Source organism: Oncorhynchus mykiss, chromosome 10 (assembly GCF_013265735.2).
Source record: "Oncorhynchus mykiss isolate Arlee chromosome 10, USDA_OmykA_1.1, whole genome shotgun sequence".
NCBI lineage: Eukaryota > Metazoa > Chordata > Actinopteri > Salmoniformes > Salmonidae > Oncorhynchus > Oncorhynchus mykiss.
In genome coordinates, this window is record NC_048574.1 from 78335174 (window position 1) to 78355063 (window position 19890).

At 42.9% G+C, this 19890-nt stretch overlaps 1 protein-coding gene across 2 annotated transcripts; it reads right to left on the reverse strand.

Annotated features, from left to right (window-relative positions):
* Positions 1–3849: 3849 nt before the first annotated feature.
* Positions 3850–19301, reverse strand: LOC118936782 (prostaglandin D2 receptor 2-like). 2 transcript variants are annotated; one of them, XM_036934066.1, is made up of 5 exons: positions 19068–19301; positions 8754–8890; positions 8079–8191; positions 5856–6004; positions 3850–5390 (listed from the first exon to the last, which is right to left on the reverse strand). In XM_036934066.1, the coding sequence occupies exons 2-5, from the start codon at positions 8885–8887 to the stop codon at positions 4458–4460; spliced, it is 1329 nt and encodes a 442-aa protein (XP_036789961.1). In that variant the 5' UTR covers positions 8888–8890; positions 19068–19301; the 3' UTR covers positions 3850–4457. The 2 variants fall into 2 exon arrangements, with proteins under 2 accessions (XP_036789961.1, XP_036789960.1); XM_036934065.1 differs by having other exon boundaries at positions 8754–8980.
* Between the last annotated feature and the right edge of the window lie 589 nt (positions 19302–19890).

Sequence of the window (19890 nt, forward strand, 5' to 3'; positions counted from 1 at the left end):
CCTCCTTGCAAAACAGCTCGAGCTCAGTGAGGTTGGATGGAGAGCATTTGTGAACAGCAGTTTTCAGTTCTTTCCACAGATTCTCGATTGGATTCAGGTCTGGACTTTGACTTGTCCATTCTAACACCTGGATATGTTTATTTTTGAACCATTCCATTGTAGATTTTGCTTTATGTTTTGGATCATTGTCTTGTTGGAAGACAAATCTCCGTCCCAGTCTCAGGTCTTTTGCAGACTCCATCAGGTTTTCTTCCAGAATGGTCCTGTATTTGGCTCCATCCATCTTCCCATCAATTTTAACCATCTTCCCTGTTCCTGTTGAAGAAAAGCAGGCCCAAACCATGATGCTGCCACCACCATGTTTGACAGTGGGGATGGTGTGTTCAGCTGTGTTGCTTTTACGCCAAACATAACGTTTTGCATTGTTGCCAAAAAGTTCAATTTTGGTTTCATCTGACCAGAGCACCTTCTTCCACATGTTTGGTGTGTCTCCCAGGTGGCTTGTGGCAAACTTTAAACAACACTTTTTATGGATATCTTTAAGAAATGGCTTTCTTCTTGCCACTTCCATAAAGGCCAGATTTGTGCAATATACGACTGATTGTTGTCCTATGGACAGAGTCTCCCACCTCAGCTGTAGATCTCTGCAGTTCATCCAGAGTGATCATGGGCCTCTTGGCTGCATCTCTGATCAGTCTTCTCCTTGTATGAGCTGATAGTTTAGAGGGACGGCCAGGTCTTGGTAGATTTGCAGTGGTCTGATACTCCTTCCATTTCAATATTATCGCTTGCACAGTGCTCCTTGGGATGTTTAAAGCTTGGGAAATATTTTTGTATCCAAATCCGTCTTTAAACTTCTTCACAACAGTATCTCGGACCTGCCTGGTGTGTTCCTTGTTCTTCATGATGCTCTCTGTGCTTTTAACGGACCTCTGAGACTATCACAGTGCAGGTGCATTTATACGGAGACTTGATTACACACAGGTGGATTGTATTTATCATCATTAGTCATTTAGATCAACATTGGATCATTCAGAGATCCTCACTGAACTTCTGGAGAGAGTTTGCTGCACTGAAAGTAAAGGGGCTGAATAATTTTGCACGCCCAATTTTTCAGTTTTTGATTCGTTAAAAAAGTTTGAAATATCCAATAAATGTCGTTCCACTTCATGATTGTGTCCCACTTGTTGTTGATTCTTCACAAAAAAATACAGTTTTATATCTTTATGTTTGAAGCCTGAAATGTGGCAAAAGGTCGCAGAGTTCAAGGGGGCTGAATACTTTCGCAAGGCACTGTATATATCTCTGATTGCCTCCATTCCATTTCTTTCGTCATGCGGTTTTCAGTCTCAATCCACCTTAGCTCCACGTCAGTGACCACACTTAGCTGGTTAACAAATACAGTCAAGTCAATAATACAGTGAAAGCAATCAAACTAAACACCAGGCCAGGAGTTTTTCCATGTGACTTGTTCATTTACAAAAAATCTTGCTCCTAGTTGTAGCCAATGCATAACTAGAGCTCATAACTACTTAACTAAATATAGCTCAAAGCTAGTTAACTAACTAGAGCTCACAGCTAGTTAACTAACTAGAGCTCACAGCTAGTTAACTAACTAGAGCTCACAGCTAGTTAACTAACTAGAGCTCACAGCTAGTTAACTAACTAGAGCTCACAGCTAGTTAACTAACTAGAGCTCACAGCTAGTTAACTAACTAGAGCTCACAGCTAGTTAACTAACTAGAGCTCACAGCTAGTTAACTAACTAGAGCTCACAGCTAGTTAACTAACTAGAGCTCATAGCTAGTTAACTAACTAGAACTCCTAACTAGTTAACTAATTAGACTTCATAACTAGTTAACTAATTAGACTTCATAACTAGTTAACTAACAAGAGTTCAGAACAATCTTTAAGAAGGTGTGATTGCTCCCAGGTGTGGTGGATTGATGGGTGATTGTGGAGCAGAAGGTGGAATGTGAAAGGAGATATCTATTTAGTTGCAATACTGAATGCATTCAACTGAAGTGTGTCTTCTGCATTTAACCCAACACTTCTGAATCAGAGAGGTGCCTGGGGCTCCCTTAATCCATGTCCACGTCATCAGCGCCCGGGGAACAGATGTTGTTGGGGAGGTTAACTGCCTTGCTAAAGGGCAGAACGGCAGATGTTTCCACCTTGCCGGCTCTGGGATTCAAACAAGCAACCTTTCGGTTACGGTAACAGCACTCTAACCGCTAGTGGCGTCCTGACTTGACACGTTGATGACCTGCTTGAGCTGGCCGCCTCAGGAGTCTGAACAGAGCTCAGCCTGGACCCTAGTGATGATGCCTGTCCTATAGAGGACACTTACATCTAACTGCCTTACTTGTTGTCATGTTGATACATGCTTTGACATTCATATCAGGTCGTGGACCACTAAGTGCTAGGATACCTAGTGCCGGTCTCCCAGATTTAAACCTAATCCTAGACTAAAAAGCATGTTCAAGGCAGATTCTCCAATGAAAGTGTTTATTTTTTGTCCAATACTAAGATCTAGACATAGTAATGCTAGGTTCATCAGTCAACCTCACACCCCTAGGAACAGAAAACCCCCAGGGTCTGGAAGAGTTTTAATACCGTTGTTTTAATAATCTCTGTGTGTTTTCCTCTGTCACGAGAGACTGGCTTCGTAATAACATCCTCCTCTGTCATTCCTAGCTCTTTCCTGGAACCCAGAAATAAACAGCCTTTTTGTCACCGGCTGATATGGACTAGAAATTCCTTCTTTCCTTGAACGAGTGATCATGGTGTGCATGGAGAGAGAGAGCGAGAGGTCGAGAGAGAGAGAGAGAGAGAGAGAGAATAATATAATCTGTCCATACTGGGTGAAAGCAGAGTGGAGTGAACATGGTTCTGTGTCGTGTTGACCTGGCTCGACTCCACAGGGATTAGAGATTCCACTCTCTGTCTGCCTGTGTCCTAAATGGCCCTATTCCCTCAATGGTGCACTACTTGTAGAGGGAAAGAGAAAGGAAGAGAGCTGGAGAGAGAGAGGCAGAGAGGCGGAGAGAGAGGCAGAGAGAGAGAGAGAGGGAGAGAGAGAGGCAGAGAGAGACAGAGAGGCGGAGAGAGCGAGGCGGAGAAGTGATAGTATTGATGAAGTATCTATTGAACATAATGCAAAAATCCCCATCAAAATCTTTCAGTTTAAACTAGACATATCGGGGGTTTGGAATACGTCTCAATCCTGTACCGGCCTTTCACATCTGAGGTGGAAAATAGCAGAGCTACAGCGTTGTTTATCAGACTAGAAGACATCCCAAAAACTGGACTCTTTGCCAAGTGTCTAAAGCTGTCATCAAGGCAAAGGGTGGCTACTTTGAAGAATCTCAAATGTAAAATATATTTTGATTTGTTTAACACTTTTTTGGTTACTACATGATTCCATATGTGTTATTTCATAGTTTTCATGTCTTCACTATTATTCTACAATGTAGAAAATAGTCTAAATAAATAAAAACCCTGGAATGAGTAGGTGTGTCCAAACATGTGGCTGGTCCTGTATTTCCTGAGCGTTCTTATATCTCCTAGATATCGGACAGACACATTAAAACCTTCTGTTTTGACACAATGAATGTATTATTCAATGTGTTTCCATGGGCTTTAGTAGTAAAGGCCCAATTCAATACCTTATCAAAACAGGTTTTTACATTATTTTACATTACCTAGAGGTTAAGCAGAAAGCTAAAGAGGATCACACATTTAATGCATCAAAACCAATGGTGCTGAAATGTGATGAAAGGGTCAGCTGTTTGAACTGAAAGTAGAGGTGTGGGATGTGACAGGTCCTACTTTTATGTATCTACTGCTCTCTGGATGTGATACAATCACTTTATTTGCCAAGAGCATTAACACAAACCCAGAATGTGACTTAGTGGCCAGGTGCTGCCAGCAACAGACAATGCACAGACAGAATACAGACACACAGTCAACACAGTCAACAGCGTCATACACAGTATAAATACAGACAACAGACAATGCACAGAGAGAATACAGACACACAGTCAACACAGTCAACAGCGTCATACACAGTATAAATACAGAAATCAGACAACTCTGGAGAGTGAAACTGCTGATGTAAATAGGGATTTATAATCACATTTTGATTGATTTCTTTATTGATAGACAACTGCTTTCAAGAACACACACACACACAATTTCCACCAAAACTCTTTGTGAAGTGCCAGATCATTTTGTTATCATATTAATATTCTACAAACGGTTACAAAAAAAATGGAATTCAAGTAAAAGAGAAACAACTAGTTAAACATGGACAGTTATTGAGGAACAGTTAAACAATAGGACAGGATGTAGTAATATACAGCACAGGAAGGACTCCTGGAGGCCAGCAGAACAACAGAGGTGATTCTTATTGTCTCAGTTGATATCAACAACATTTTCTCATTCTCAGTATATAGTCAGTTCAGAGGGTCCTCTCCTTGCTCCAGGTCTCCACAACTGGCTTTGACGTTGTGGTTGATGGAGGCAGAGGAGGGCAGATGGTCTTCCTGGAGATGCGGAGACCCTGGAGTTCCCAGACAGTTTGGTGACGATAATGAGTTCCCTCCCAGGCTCCCCCTTCCCTTCCTCCACCCCTTCCTGATACTCAACCCCAGCCCCCCCTCTCCTACTCCACCCATCCCTCCCTCCTCCACCAGTCCCTCCATCAGTGCCCCCAGACTCTGTCTGATCCGGACGCAGAAGTTGGGACAGCTGAACGCGTACAGCACCGGGTTTAACACCGGGTTCAGGAAGGCAAAGGTCGTCGCTATTGGCAACCCCACCTCCACCAACACGACCTTGGTCGGCCGGTACTGGGCGGCAACCTCAATGAGGCAGAACACGTGATAAGGCGCCCAGCAGAGGGCAAACGTCGCGATGACTGATGTCACCATTTTGGTGAAGCCACGGGATAGGCCGGGCTCGGTCCGTCTAGTAGACAATTTGACGGAGGTGGAGGTAGGGGTGGAGCCTTTTGGGTTGGGGGTGAAGCTTTTGGTGTTTGTGTTGGGTTTTGACTCTCTACGTTCCACGTTGGTAACAATCAAAGCCCCAGTGAGTCTACTACTGCTGTTATTCCTCCTCCTCTTCCTCCTCTGGCTCAGACTGATCCCAAAGAGGGCGTAGCTCCCTGCAATCACCACTAGGGGGAGTAGGAACGCCAGGAGCGTCTTGGACACGGCGGTCGCCGCCTGCCGTACCCTACAGTCCCTCTCCAGCATCCCTGGCGACGAGTACAATCCAAAATTGTGGTAGCAGAGCTTCCTTCCGTCCGTCTTCTCCGTCACCGCCCGGAACAGGACGTAAGGGAAGGAGTTGGCCGCCGCCCACAACCAGCCCAAAGCACACACCTTGGAAGAAGAGAAAGGAGATTAGAAAATGACTTCATTGTCCAGTGCATGGATGTCTAACAGAAACGTGTCTTCTGCCTTATGCACTTTAGACATAGTTATTATTAAAGTGTCTACAATATTACAACAACGGGCAACACCCTATTGATGATTAAACACAGAGACACTGGAAACACTCACAGGTCATCATAATACATTATATAATCACATCATCAACGTACGAAAACAGAACTAATGACGTAACAGAACTAATGACGTAACAGAACTAATGATGTAACAGAACTAATGACGTAACAGAACTAATGATGTAACAGAACTAATGATGTAACAGAACTAATGACGTAACAGAACTAATGACGTAACAGAACTAATGACGTAACAGAACTAATGACGTAACAGAACTAATGATGTAACAGAACTAATGATGTAACAGAACTAATGATGTAACAAAACAGAAAGTAAAACCTTCCAGGCGGCGCTGATGGAGCGGTGGTTCTGGCTCCAGACGGGCCGCGCCACCAGGAGACAGCGGTCCAGAGAAATGGCCGCCAGGAGGAAGGCTGACACAAACATGTTGAGGAAGAAGACTGAGGACTGGGCCGTACACAGCAGACCTAGAGGATAGGATCAACTTTATTGTTCCCGAAGGGAAAACAGTGCTGCTGTATTGTAAACATCAATGGTGTAACTCATGTGGGGCTGAGTGGCGCAGCGGTCTAAGGCACTGCATCGCAGTGCTAGAGGCGTCACTAAAGACCTGGGTTCGATTGCGGGCTGTATCACAACCAGCCGTGATCAGGAGTCCCATCGGGCTCCATACAATTGGCCCTGTGTTGTCCGGGTTAAGGGAGGGTTTGGCTGGTGTAGGCCGTCATTGTAAATAAGATTTGTTGTTAACTGACTTGCCTAGTTAAATAAAGGTTCAATGAAAAATGTGACACATACACTATTAATCTAACATAACTCTATACACTACATGACCAACAGTATGTGGACACCTGCTCATCAAACATCTCATTCCAAAATCATGGGCATCAATATGGAGTTGGTTCCCAATTTGCTGCTATAACATCCTCCTCTCTCATGGCGGCATTGTCATGCTGATACAGGCAAGGGCCTTCCCCAAACTTTTGCCACAAAGTCGGAAGCACAGAATTGTCTAGAATGTAATTTTATGCTGTAGCGTTAAGATTTCCCTTCACTGGAACTAAGGGGCCTAGCCAGAACCATGAAAAACAGCTTCAGACCGTTATTCCTCATCCACCAACAACTTTAAAGATTGCACTAGGCATTGGGGAAGGTAGTGTTCTCCTTGCATCTGCCAAACCCAGATTCACCCGTCAGACTGCCAGATGTTGAATCACGATTCATCAGGCTAGAGAAAGCATTTCCACTGCTTCAGAGTCCAATGGCGGCGAGCGTTACTCCACTCCAACCGATGCTTGGCATTGCGCATGGTGATCTTAGGCTCGTGTGCGGCTGCTCTGCCATGGAAACGCATTTCATGAAGCTCCTGATGAACTGTTCTTGTGCTGAAGTGGCTTCCAGAGGCGATTTTTATGCGCTACACACTTCAGCGGTCCCGTTCCGTGAGTTTGTGTGGCCTACCACTTTGTGGCTGAGCCGTTGTTGCTCCAAGACGTTTCCACTTCACAATAACAGCACTTGCAGTGGACCGGGGCAGCTCTAGCAGGGCAGAAATTTGACACTGACTTGTTGGAACGGTGGCATCCTATGACGTTGCCACGTTGAGCTCTTCAGTAAGGACTTTCTACTGCAAATGTCTATGGAGACTGCATGGCTGTGTGCTTGAATTTATACACCTGTCTCCAACGGGTGTGGCTGAAATAGCCAAATCCACTCATTTGAAAGGGTGTCCACATACTTTTGTGTATGTAGTGTAGATTACCAATACCCATGTCATACATATCTTGTACATACAGTATACATATACATTTAATGCACACTGTCAGTGGCTTACTAGTTTAACTCCTACGTATTGCTGTTAATGTATTTCAATGTAGGCGTACCTATAGACACGACAATGGAGAGGCTGTTGTCATAAAGCCCCTAGTCATCAGAATGGCAGAATTTGTCAGCCATTTTATCTGGGACCCTCTATTGTTTGGACGTCACATGGAAGTAGTTCACATCTACCCAGCGCAGAGGTTATAAAGGTTATAGAGGTTATAAAGGTTATAAAGGTTATAAAGGTTATAGAGATTATAAAGGTTATAAAGGTTATAGAGGTTATAAAGGTTATAGAGGTTATAAAGGTTATAAAGGTTATAGAGGTTATAAAGGTTATAGAGGTTATAAAGGTTACAAAGGTTATAAAGGTTATAGAGGTTATAAAGGTTATGAAGGTTATAGAGGTTATAAAGGTTATAGAGGCTATAAAGGTTATAGAGGTTATAAAGGTTATAGAGGTTATAAAGGTTATAAAGGTTATAGAGGTTATAAAGGTTATAAAGGTTATAGAGGTTATAAAGGTTATAAAGGTTATAGAGGTTATAAAGGTTATAAAGGTTATAGAGGTTATAAAAGAAAATGCCTGAGCGGAGTTCCCACCTCTGGAGTTGAGCAGGAAAGGAAGTTAGGTTGAGTTAGCTATATCCCGGAAAATCGGATGCATCTGGTTGTTGGCAACTCCGCTAACGGTGACTGATATATGGTCTATGGGCGTACCTCCCAGCTCCCAGCTGTGTGAGGAGTGCAGGTAGTGTGTAAAGAGAGGGAGGGTCAGCGTAGCCAGGAAGTCTGACAGGGCCAGGTTGAGAACCCAGACAGAGGCCACGGTCCTGTGAAGAAAAAAGAAGGGAATTCACGTTATTCCCAACTTATTCTGGTCCCTCCGGACGCCACACACACTGTCTAAGCAGAAAACACTACACTGACACAACCTGTGAACCAGGGTAGAATTAAAAGCAGCAAATTCAGGAAATAAACTCATATTACAATTCAATAGTATAAAATAATGACATTTATTTTCAGTAACTCCTCAATAAAGTGAAAAGGAGAAGTTATTTTCTTTCAAACGTTTTTACATGTCTGCATTGTTTATTCAAATCGCTTCCTGAACTGACTGCCTTCATTTAGATATGAGCCAAACCCTGCTGTGAGCACACACACACACAGCAACCCCCCCACACCCACCACACACACACAGCAACCCCCCCACACCCACCACACACACAAAGAACCCCCCCCCACCACACACACACAGCAACCCCCCCACACCCACCACACACACAAAGAAACCCCCCCACCACACACACACAGCAACCCCCCCACACCCACCACACACACAAAGAAACCCCCCACCACACACACACAGCAACCACACACCACCAGCCAACCTACCGGCGGCGCAGGCGGAAGCCGACCACCCAGAGGACCAGAGCATTCTCCAGGATACCCAGACAGGAGACCAGGCCGTGGACCCACACCACCACCAGGTTGACCCCTGTGTTGTTGTTTAGAGAGTGGTCCAGCATGGTCTGGAGGAGAGGACAGAACGCAGAGGAGGAGGAGTTGAACATCCTGGATGAGAGTGATGAGGAAGTGGAGGACAGTTGGAGGTCTTGGCTCTGGAGGGAAAGAGAGGGATGAATGGGTGGTATATATGCTGTTGTAGAAAGGGCAGACCACAGAGGAGGAGGAGTTAGACATTATGGCTCTGGAGAGAGAGAGAGAGAGCGAGAGAGAGAGAGAGAGAGAGAGAGAGGTGGGAGGGGGAAATGAGTGACATGTAATGTCATTATGACATCTGTTGACATTAACCATGAGTCTTTTCCATGTACAGGCAGACAGACAGGTACCATACATTACTGTAGTGGGCAGAAATCCACTACTGGGCCTATATTATTTTCCATTACATGAAATAATCCACTTATGGCCTGTAAATAGGGTACTCTTGACTCATGACATTAACTGTGATTACATTCATCTACAGTATTAACACCTTTAAGATCCTCATCACTGATGATGGGGTGTCTTTTCCTGTTCATGTGTTTTGGAAACCTTGGAAGCCTCATTATCCTGCTTGCAAAACCTTACTGGGAAAAACACCGAAATGACTGTGCCAACTGATTGCTCACACCTGTTACTGCAAGTTTAGATGGCTGTTTCTTAAGCTTACCGTATGCTTTACATTTGAAACAGTTTGGGCATGTATTAGGATAACATTTTGTGACGTTTTTGTTAGGATTAGGGTTAGGGTTAGGGTTAGGGTTAGGATTAGGGTTAGGATTAGGGTTAGGTAACTGAAGTCTTGGTGATTGGTCAGCAGTACTACTCCTAGTAGGAGTGGGGGAACATGAAGTGTTACCTAAATGTAAAATTGCGCAACTAAGACCTTTTCAGTAAAAAAGTCGAAATGAATGACAGATTTCTTGATTTAGCTTAGATTAATTTTGAGGAAGTGTTTCTGGCCATGCTGTTTCCGGCTATTTCTGGCTATGCTGTTGCTATGGTGGCTCAAGAGGGACAAACAACAGTAATATTGCTGCTTTTTTAAAATTTGACATGCGAAGGTCTTTAGGGAGTATGAGACAGTCTCTTCTCCTAGCCAAGTTCTGCTAGGAGCAAACAGTACATATGTATGTGGACACATTTAGACCTACTGGAATATATTTGTGGTTTTATCATGGGGATTATTTATTTTGGACAACTGTATACTGACTGACCAGAACTGGTGACATCCAAACTTTTACAAATGATTTGCTGCTGGAATCATTGGAATTTCTGTCTTGACGGATTTTGAACAGAATTGAATGTAACGTTTGAATTCATTGGAAGATAGAGATTGTGGCGTAATTGCACCAGTGAGTTGATTTAATTTAGTGAGTCAGTGAGACAGACACAGTCATGCACATCTGCACGTCCGCACGCTCAGAGACAGACCGATAGTCAGAGAAGAAGACAGAGAGGAGCATGATCACACTTTGCTCTCGAGAACCTATGGCACTAACGAGGCATTCTGCTTTATCCCAAGGGTTGTCAGCTGTGAGCTCTGCTTATCGGTTTGAACTATAGAAACGTCTATAATCATTGGTTGTGATACGGTTTGAACTATAGAAACGTCCATAATCATTGGTTGTGATACTGTTTGAACTATAGAAACGTCCATAATCATTGGTTGTGATACGGTTTGAACTATAGAAACGTCTATAATCATTGGCTGTGATACGGTTTGAACTATAGAAACGTCCATAATCATTGGTTGTGATACTGTTTGAACTATAGAAACGTCCATAATCATTGGTTGTGATACGGTTTGAACTATAGAAACGTCCATAATCATTGGTTGTGATACGGTTTTAACTATAGAAACGTCCATAATCATTGGCTGTGATACGGTTTTAACTATAGAAACGTCCATAATCATTGGCTGTGATACGGTTTTAACTATAGAAACGTCCATAATCATTGGCTGTGATACGGTTTTAACTATAGAAACGTCCATAATCATTGGCTGTGATACGGTTTTAACTATAGAAACGTCCATAATCATTGGCTGTGATACGGTTTGAACTATAGAAACGTCCATAATCATTGGCTGTGATACGGTTTGAACTATAGAAACGTCCATAATCATTGGTTGTGATACGGTTTGAACTATAGAAACGTCCATAATCATTGGTTGTGATACGGTTTTAACTATAGACACGTCCATAATCATTGGTTGTGATACGGTTTGAACTATAGAAACGTCCATAATCATTGGTTGTGATAAGGTTTGAACTATAGACACGTCCATAATCATTGGTTGTGATACGGTTTGAACTATAGAAACGTCCATAATCATTGGTTGTGATACGGTTTGAACTATAGAAACGTCCATAATCATTGGCTGTGATACGGTTTTAACTATAGAAACGTCCATAATCATTGGTTGTGATACGGTGTGAACTATAGAAACGTCCATAATCATTGGTTGTGATACGGTTTGAACTATAGAAACGTCCATAATCATTGGTTGTGATACGGTTTGAACTATAGAAACGTCCATAATCATTGGTTGTGATACGGTTTTAACTATAGACACGTCCATAATCATTGGTTGTGATACGGTTTGAACTATAGAAACGTCCATAATCATTGGTTGTGATACGGTTTGAACTATAGAAACGTCCATAATCATTGGTTGCAATACGGTTTTCGAAACATATGAAACTCATGTTCCATATCAGCAATAAATAATCCTTCAATTAAGGAAGAGACACTTAACATAGCAGGTTAGCACAGATAGCAGGTTAGCACAGATAGCAGGTTAGCACAGATAGCAGGTTAGCACAGATAGCAAGTTAGCACAGATACAGTGCCTTGCGAAAGTATTCGGCCCCCTTGAACTTTTCGACCTTTTGCCACATTTCAGGCTTCAAACATAAAGATATATAACTGTATTTTTTTGTGAAGAATCAACAACAAGTGGGACACAATCATGAAGTGGAACGACATTTATTGGATATTTCAAACTGTTTTATCAAATCAAAAACTGAAAAATTGGGCGTGCAAAATTATTCAGCCCCTTTACTTTCAGTGCAGCAAACTCTCTCCAGAGGTTCAGTGAGGATCTCTGAATGATCCAATGTTGACCTAAATGACTAATGATGATAAATACAATCCACCTGTGTGTAATCAAGTCTCCGTATAAATGCACCTGCACTGTGATAGTCTCAGAGGTCCGTTAAAAGCGCAGAGAGCATCATGAAGAACAAGGAACACACCAGGCAGGTCCAAGATACTGTTGTGAAGAAGTTTAAAGCCGGATTTGGATACAAAAAGATTTCCCAAGCTTTAAACATCCCAAGGAGCACTGTGCAAGCGATAATATTGAAATGGAAGGAGTATCAGACCACTGCAAATCTACCAAGACCTGGCCGTCCCTCTAAACTTTCAGCTCATACAAGGAGAAGACTGATCAGAGATGCAGCCAAGAGGCCCATGATCACTCTGGATGAACTGCAGAGATCTACAGCTGAGGTGGGAGACTCTGTCCATAGGACAACAATCAGTCGTATATTGCACAAATCTGGCCTTTATGGAAGAGTGGCTAGAAGAAAGCCATTTCTTAAAGATATCCATAAAAAGTGTTGTTTAAAGTTTGCCACAAGCCACCTGGGAGACACACCAAACATGTGGAAGAAGGTGCTCTGGTCAGATGAAACCAAAATTGAACTTTTTGGCAACAATGCAAAACGTTATGTTTGGCGTAAAAGCAACACAGCTGAACACACCATCCCCACTGTCAAACATGGTGGTGGCAGCATCATGGTTTGGGCCTGCTTTTCTTCAGCAGGGACAGGGAAGATGGTTAAAATTGATGGGAAGATGGATGGAGCCAAATACAGGACCATTCTGGAAGAAAACCTGATGGAGTCTGCAAAAGACCTGAGACTGGGACGGAGATTTGTCTTCCAACAAGACAATGATCCAAAACATAAAGCAAAATCTACAATGGAATGGTTCAAAAATAAACATACCCAGGTGTTAGAATGGCCAAGTCAAAGTCCAGACCTGAATCCAATCGAGAATCTGTGGAAAGAACTGGAAACTGCTGTTCACAAATGCTCTCCATCCAACCTCACTGAGCTCGAGCTGTTTTGCAAGGAGGAATGGGAAAAAATGTCAGTCTCTCGATGTGCAAAACTGATAGAGACATACCCCAAGCGACTTACAGCTGTAATCGCAGCAAAAGGTGGCGCTACAAAGTATTAACTTAAGGGGGCTGAATAATTTTGCACGCTCAATTGTTCAGTTTTTGATTTGTTAAAAAAGTTTGAAATATCCAATAAATGTCGTTCCACTTCATGATTGTGTCCCACTTGTTGTTGATTCTTCACAAAAAAATACAGTTTTATATCTTTATGTTTGAAGCCTGAAATGTGGCAAAAGGTCGCAAAGTTCAAGGGGGCCGAATACTTTCGCAAGGCACTGTAGCAGGTTAGCACAGATAGCAGGTTAGCACAGATAGCAGGTTAGCACAGATAGCAGGTTAGCACAGATAGCAGGTTAGCACAGATAGCAGGTTAGCACAGATAGCAGGTTAGCACAGATAGCAGGTTAGCACAGATAGCAGGTTAGCACAGATAGCAGGTTTGCACAGATAGCAGGTTTGCACAGATAGCAGGTTAGCACACAGGCCGTGTGGGAACACTAACCGTAACCCTGTGAAGTTTTTTTTCCTTTTCTTCTCCCCCTGATATGAAATATATTGTACGTTCCTTATGTTTCCAAAACCATACCGCAAGCTATGCGTTTTAATGTTCAGAACGAGCATCAGGGCTCTTCATTAACAAAACTCCCCCGGACAGAAGATACCTTCTTGAATAGACGCTAAAGGTAGATAAACTTGTGTCTATGAATGACAGTGATGGATAGACATATGGTGGTGGTGGTGGTGGTTGGAGTGGTCCTACACTATGATAGATAGATGGTGGATGGAGTGGTCCTACACTATGATAGATGGTGGTGGTGGTGGTGGTGATTGGAGTGGTCCTACACTATGATAGATACAGTAGATGGTGGTGGTGATTGGAGTGGTCCTACACTATGATAGATACAGTAGATGGTGGTGGTGATTGGAGTGGTTCTACACTATGATAGATACAGTAGATGGTGGTGGTGGTTGGAGTGGTCCTACACTATGACAGATAAGATGGTGGTGGTGGTGGTGGTTGGAGTTGTCTTACACTATGATAGATAGATGGTGGTGGTGATTGGAGTGGTCCTACACTATGCTAGATAGATGGTGGTGATTGGAGTGGTCCTACACTATGATAGATAAGATGGTGGTGGTGGTGGTGGTTGGAGTGGTCCTACACTATGATAGATACAGTAGATGGTGGTGGTGATTGGAGTTGTCCTACACTATGACACAATTGAATTTCCAAGGAGAAATCCACAAGATCAATGATCTCACAATTCTTTTGGACAGATGTTTTTTTTATGCTCCGGAGTTTAGAATTTTAGTGGCCTAACAGCTGGGGAGAGTTAACAGAGACCTAACAGCTGGGGAGAGTTAACAGAGACCTAACAGCTGGGGAGAGTTAACAGAGACCTAACAGCTGGGGAGAGTTAACAGAGACCTAACAGCTGGGGAGAGTTAACAGCACATGTTTCATTTGCAGTGAGCATTACTGTCAGTCCTCAAAGATGAAATTACTCTACTGCTTGAGATTGGTTGAAATTTTCATCATGTTTTCTCATCAAAGTAAAAACAAAACACCCACAGTCAGTCAGTGATCTCTGATCTCTGATCTCTGATCTCTGATCTCTGATCTCTGATCTCTGTCAAAACATTTGCTTTATTCTGTCTTTGAAAACATTTGATTTTGTCTCATAAACTTTGAGACAAATTGATTATATTTACACATCTCACACTCTCTATTCTACTAATCATAAAGCCTTTCATTGAGGTTGGGTGTGTGGTGGGACGGAGGCAGAGGTGCGCCCCCCTTTTGGTCCCCGGGACCAGGATTGAGAAACACTGCCTTTGTACAATGTAAAAATGTCCATGACCTTGAGTATCCATGACCCATCTAACTGTCTGCAACTGTACCAGGTAACCTGAATATGTAAATCATGACCCATCTAACTGTCTGCAACTGTACCAAGTAACCTGAATATGTAAATCATATAATAACCTGAAACATGAAATATGCAAACTGGAAAAAGATCTACTCAGACAAAGAAATGAAATGCAGTTTGACAGTAAAAGGTGAGTCTTTTTCTTACTCTGTATCTCTCTCTATGACGTGACTTCTGACTGTTGGCTACCGAGGAAGCAGGGAAGGAGTGCGTGACATGTTTTGACATGTTGTCACAGTGGGGAAAACCAAATGTTTTTAAAAAGGTCTGTTTTGACAGAGATCAGATCATCCACTGACTGTGGGTGTTTTGTATCTCATTCGATGAGAAAAAGTGATGAAAATGTCAACCAATCTCAAACGGTAAAGTCATTTCATCTTTGAGGACTGACAGTAATGCCCACTGCAAATTAAACATGTGCTGTTAACTTCCCCCAGCTGTTAGGTCTCTGTTAACTCTGATGATGAGGAAGTAGAGAAAACATGAGTGTGTGAATATGAATCCCACCCCTCTACTATATATAGCCTCCTACTACTGTTGAAGCGCCACTTCCTGTCTCTATATCCTCCTCATGTTTTCTCTAGCACTTCATTAGGAGTAGAATATCAGTGGATGATCTGATCTCTGTCAAAACATTTGGTTTTCCCTCCTGTGGCAGCAACATGTCAGATCTTGTTGCTGTAGTATATCTCCTAGCTGCACACCAGACCAGGTCTTGGTATGACTGAGCACTTGTGCAATTCTGACAGACAGGGTGTGTTCAAAACACTCAGGCATGCCAAAGACAGAGTCAGGGGGGTGTTCTAAACACTCAGGCATGCCAAAGACAGAGTCAGGGGGTGAAAGCCAGTGGTTTAAAGAGGCCATTTAATGTTTTAATCAGACTATGAAATCAACATAACAACAGTAGACCTGTGTCATGGCACGTTCATTTGGGGTGAGGTGGGGATGGAATGGGGGGGTGCGCATGCGGTTAGAGGTTAGATGTCAGCATATCAGCATTGAAGGCAGTGTACACACACACACACTCCTGTCAAATTGCGGTATAAAGAACCCAGACTAAATACATGTTAGTATGCCATGCCTGTACATGAACAGCTAGACATCCTGGTTAGTTGACTTAAATAAATCCACCCACTCTGCAGCAGCATGACATCACCACTCTGGAACAACATGACATCACCACTCTGGAACAACAACAACATGACATCACCACTCTGGAACAACATGACATCACCACTCTGGAACAACATCACATCACCACTCTGGAATAACATGACATCACCACTCTGGAACAACATCCCATCACCACTCTGGAACAACATGACATCACCACTCTGGAACAACATGACATCACCACTCTGGAACAACATGACATCACCACTCTGGAACAACATTACATCACCACTCTGGAACAACATGACATCACCACTCTGGAACAGCATCACTTCCCCACTCTGGAACAACATGACATCACCACTCTGGAACAACATCACATCCCCACTCTGGAACAATATGACATCACCACTATGGAACAACAACAACATGACATCACCACTCTGGAACAACATGACATCACTACTATGGAACAACATGACATCACCACTCTGGAACAACATGACATCACCACTATGGAACAACATGACATCACCACTCTGGAACAACATCACCACTCTGGAACAACTACCCATCACCACTCTGGAACAATATGACATCCCCACTCTGGAACAACATGACATCACCACTCTGGAACAACATGACATCACCACTCTGGAACAACATGACATCACCACTCTGGAACAACATGACATCACCACTCTGGAACAACATCACATCACCACTCTGGAACAACATGACATCACACTCTGGAACAACATCACATCACCACTCTGGAACAACATGACATCACCACTCTGGAACAACATGACATCACCACTCTGGAACAACATGACATCACACTCTGGAACAAAATCACATCACCACTCTGGAATAACATGACATCACCACTCGGCAACAACATGACATCACCACTCGGGAGTAACATCCCATCATCCACACTTCTCCTAACCTGGCAGCAGTGTTGGAGAAGCTACTCTGAAAGTATAGTTTTACCAAGCTACCAATTTATTCACACTGGAAGAGGTTAAGCTACACTAAAGCTACCCTTAAGAAAAATGTATACTGAACAAAAATATAAATGCAACATGAAACAATTATAACAATTTTAATGAGTTGCAGTTCATATAAGGAAATCTGCCAATTGAAATAAATTCATAAGCCCTAATCTATAGATTTCATGACTGGGCAGGGGAGCCAGACCCAGCCAACCAGAATGAGTTTCTCCCCACAAAAGGGCTTTATAAAAGACAGAAATATTTCTCAGTTTCATCAGCTGTCCGGGTAGCTGGTCTCAGACAATCCAGCAGGTGACGAAGCCAGATGTGGAGGTCCTGGGCTGGCGTGGTTACACGTGGTCTGCGGTTGTGAGGTTGGTTGGACGTACTGACAAATTCTCTAAAACAACATTGTTGCCAGGGATTTGAATGTTCATTTATCTACCATAAGCCACTTTTTACCAGGTAAGTTGACTGAGAACACATTCTCATTTACAGCAACAACCTGGGGAATAGTTACAGGGGAGAGGGATGAATGAGCCAGTCATAAGCTGGGTGTGATAAGGTGACAGCATGAGGGCCACATTGGGAATTTAGCCAGGACACCAGGGTTAACACTCTTACAATAAGTGCCATGGGATCTTTAGTGACCACAGAGAGTCATGACACCTGTTTAAAGTCCCATTCAAAAGACCGCACCCTGCAATGTCCCGGGGCATTGGAATGTTAATTTTAGAACAGGGGAAAGGGTGGCTCCTACCAGGAACCCCCAACACCACTTCCAGCAGCATCTGGTCTCCCATCCAGGGACTGACCAGGACCAACCCTGCTTAGCTTCAGAGGAAAGCTAACAGTGGGATGCAGGGTGGTATGCTGCTGTCTACCAATGCACCCAAGTTGCACCGGTGTAATGCTCATGCTGTTGAATCAGCTTCTTGATATGCCACACCTGTCAGGTGGATGGATGATCTTGATAAAGGAGATATGCTCACTAAACAGGGACGTAAGTTTTTTTGTTTGTTTGGAACAATTCTTGTATCTTTTATTTCAGCTCATGAAACATGAGACCAACAGTTTACATGTTGCGTTTATATTTTTGTTCAGTATAGTTTCCTTAACTAAAGTTACACTGAAAAAGTAGTTAACTACATCCTAAATACTCAGTGAAAGATTATCATATGTAAATCTGAAATGTCATACTATACAAACTGCAAGAACAGAACCCTTTGAGGTCCTCTGTTAACAGAACGTGTAATTTAGCCTATTTAACAAAAAAAAAACTATGATTCGAGTGAGAATTTTCCAGGTCTGAAAATAAATTCTTGCCTACTTCACCCATAAAGCAATTAACTACTGAAAACACTAACTAGATTTTAATTTACTATTTTAACTACCACCAAGCTACTGCAAAATGTACACTGCCTGGCAATGAAGTTCAGATGACGGAATGCAGCACTGCACATGGTGTAGTGAGTTTACAGTGGCAGGATTGTGAGATTGATTCCCACGGCCACCCACACGTACGCCTTGGATAAAAGCGTCTGCTGAGTGGCAGATATTATTGCATCATGTAACAGTTATTACATAACATCATGGTTCTCATTACAATGGAGTTACATTCCGTCATCAGTCGTTTATCAACCAGTTTATAGAAGAGCAGCCGGATGTCTAACGGACCAGGGTGGAAATGCTACCAGATTGATATTACATCTTTGTGTTTTCAATATCTACAGATTGTTTATATGTTGTTCTAAATAGGTAGAATGGAAGTGGTACAATTCAGATTAAAAGTTGCTTATTAACAACACCTTAACACTGCTAGCCATAACACTGCTCTCTGGCAACTAACTACTGTTGATACTGAGACCTGGAATAATAACTAGTGTAGTCATACTAACTACTGTTGATACTAAGACTATCTCTCTGTACCTGTAGCTACTGATGGTGAGTTAGCTCTGGTTACACTCACCAAGTAAACTGTAGTATTCTCAGTTGTAGGAGTGTTGTGTTCTTTCAGTCATTCCAGTATTCAGGTGGTTTGATTAAAGTCGTCCCCCTCAGTGCATGGTGATCCTGCTCGCTCTGTCACAGACATCTATGGTTCCTGCTCTGTCTCTTTCTACTCCTCTGTCTATTTCTACTCCTCTGTTTCTTTCTCCTCCTCTGTCTCTTTCTACTCCTCTGTCTATTTCTACTCCTCTGTTTCTTTCTCCTCCTCTGTCTCTTTCTACTCCTCTGTCTCTTTCTACTCCTCTGTCTCTGTCTACTCCTCTGTCTCTTTCTACTCCTCTGTCTCTTTCTACTCTGTCTCTGTCTACTCCTCTGTCTCTTTCTACTCCTCTGTCTCTGTCTACTCCTCTGTCTCTTTCTACTCCTCTGTCTCTTTCTCCTCTGTCTCTTTCTACTCCTCTGTCTCTTTCTACTCCTCTGTCTATTTCTACTCCTCTGTTTCTTTCTCCTCCTCTGTCTCTTTCTACTCCTCTGTCTCTTTCTACTCCTCTGTCTCTTTCTACTCCTCTGTCTCTTTCTACTCCTCTGTCTCTTTCTACTCCTCTGTCTCTTTCTCCTCCTCTGTCTCTTTCTACTCCTCTGTCTGTTTCTCCTCTGTCTCTTTCTACTCCTCTGTCTCTTTCTACTCTGTCTATTTCTACTCCTCTGTTTCTTTCTCCTCCTCTGTCTCTTTCTACTCCTCTGTCTCGGTCTACTCCTCTGTCTCTTTCTCCTCCTCTGTCTCTTTCTCCTCCTCTGTCTCTTTCTCCTCCTCTGTCTCTTTCTACTCCTCTGTCTCTTTC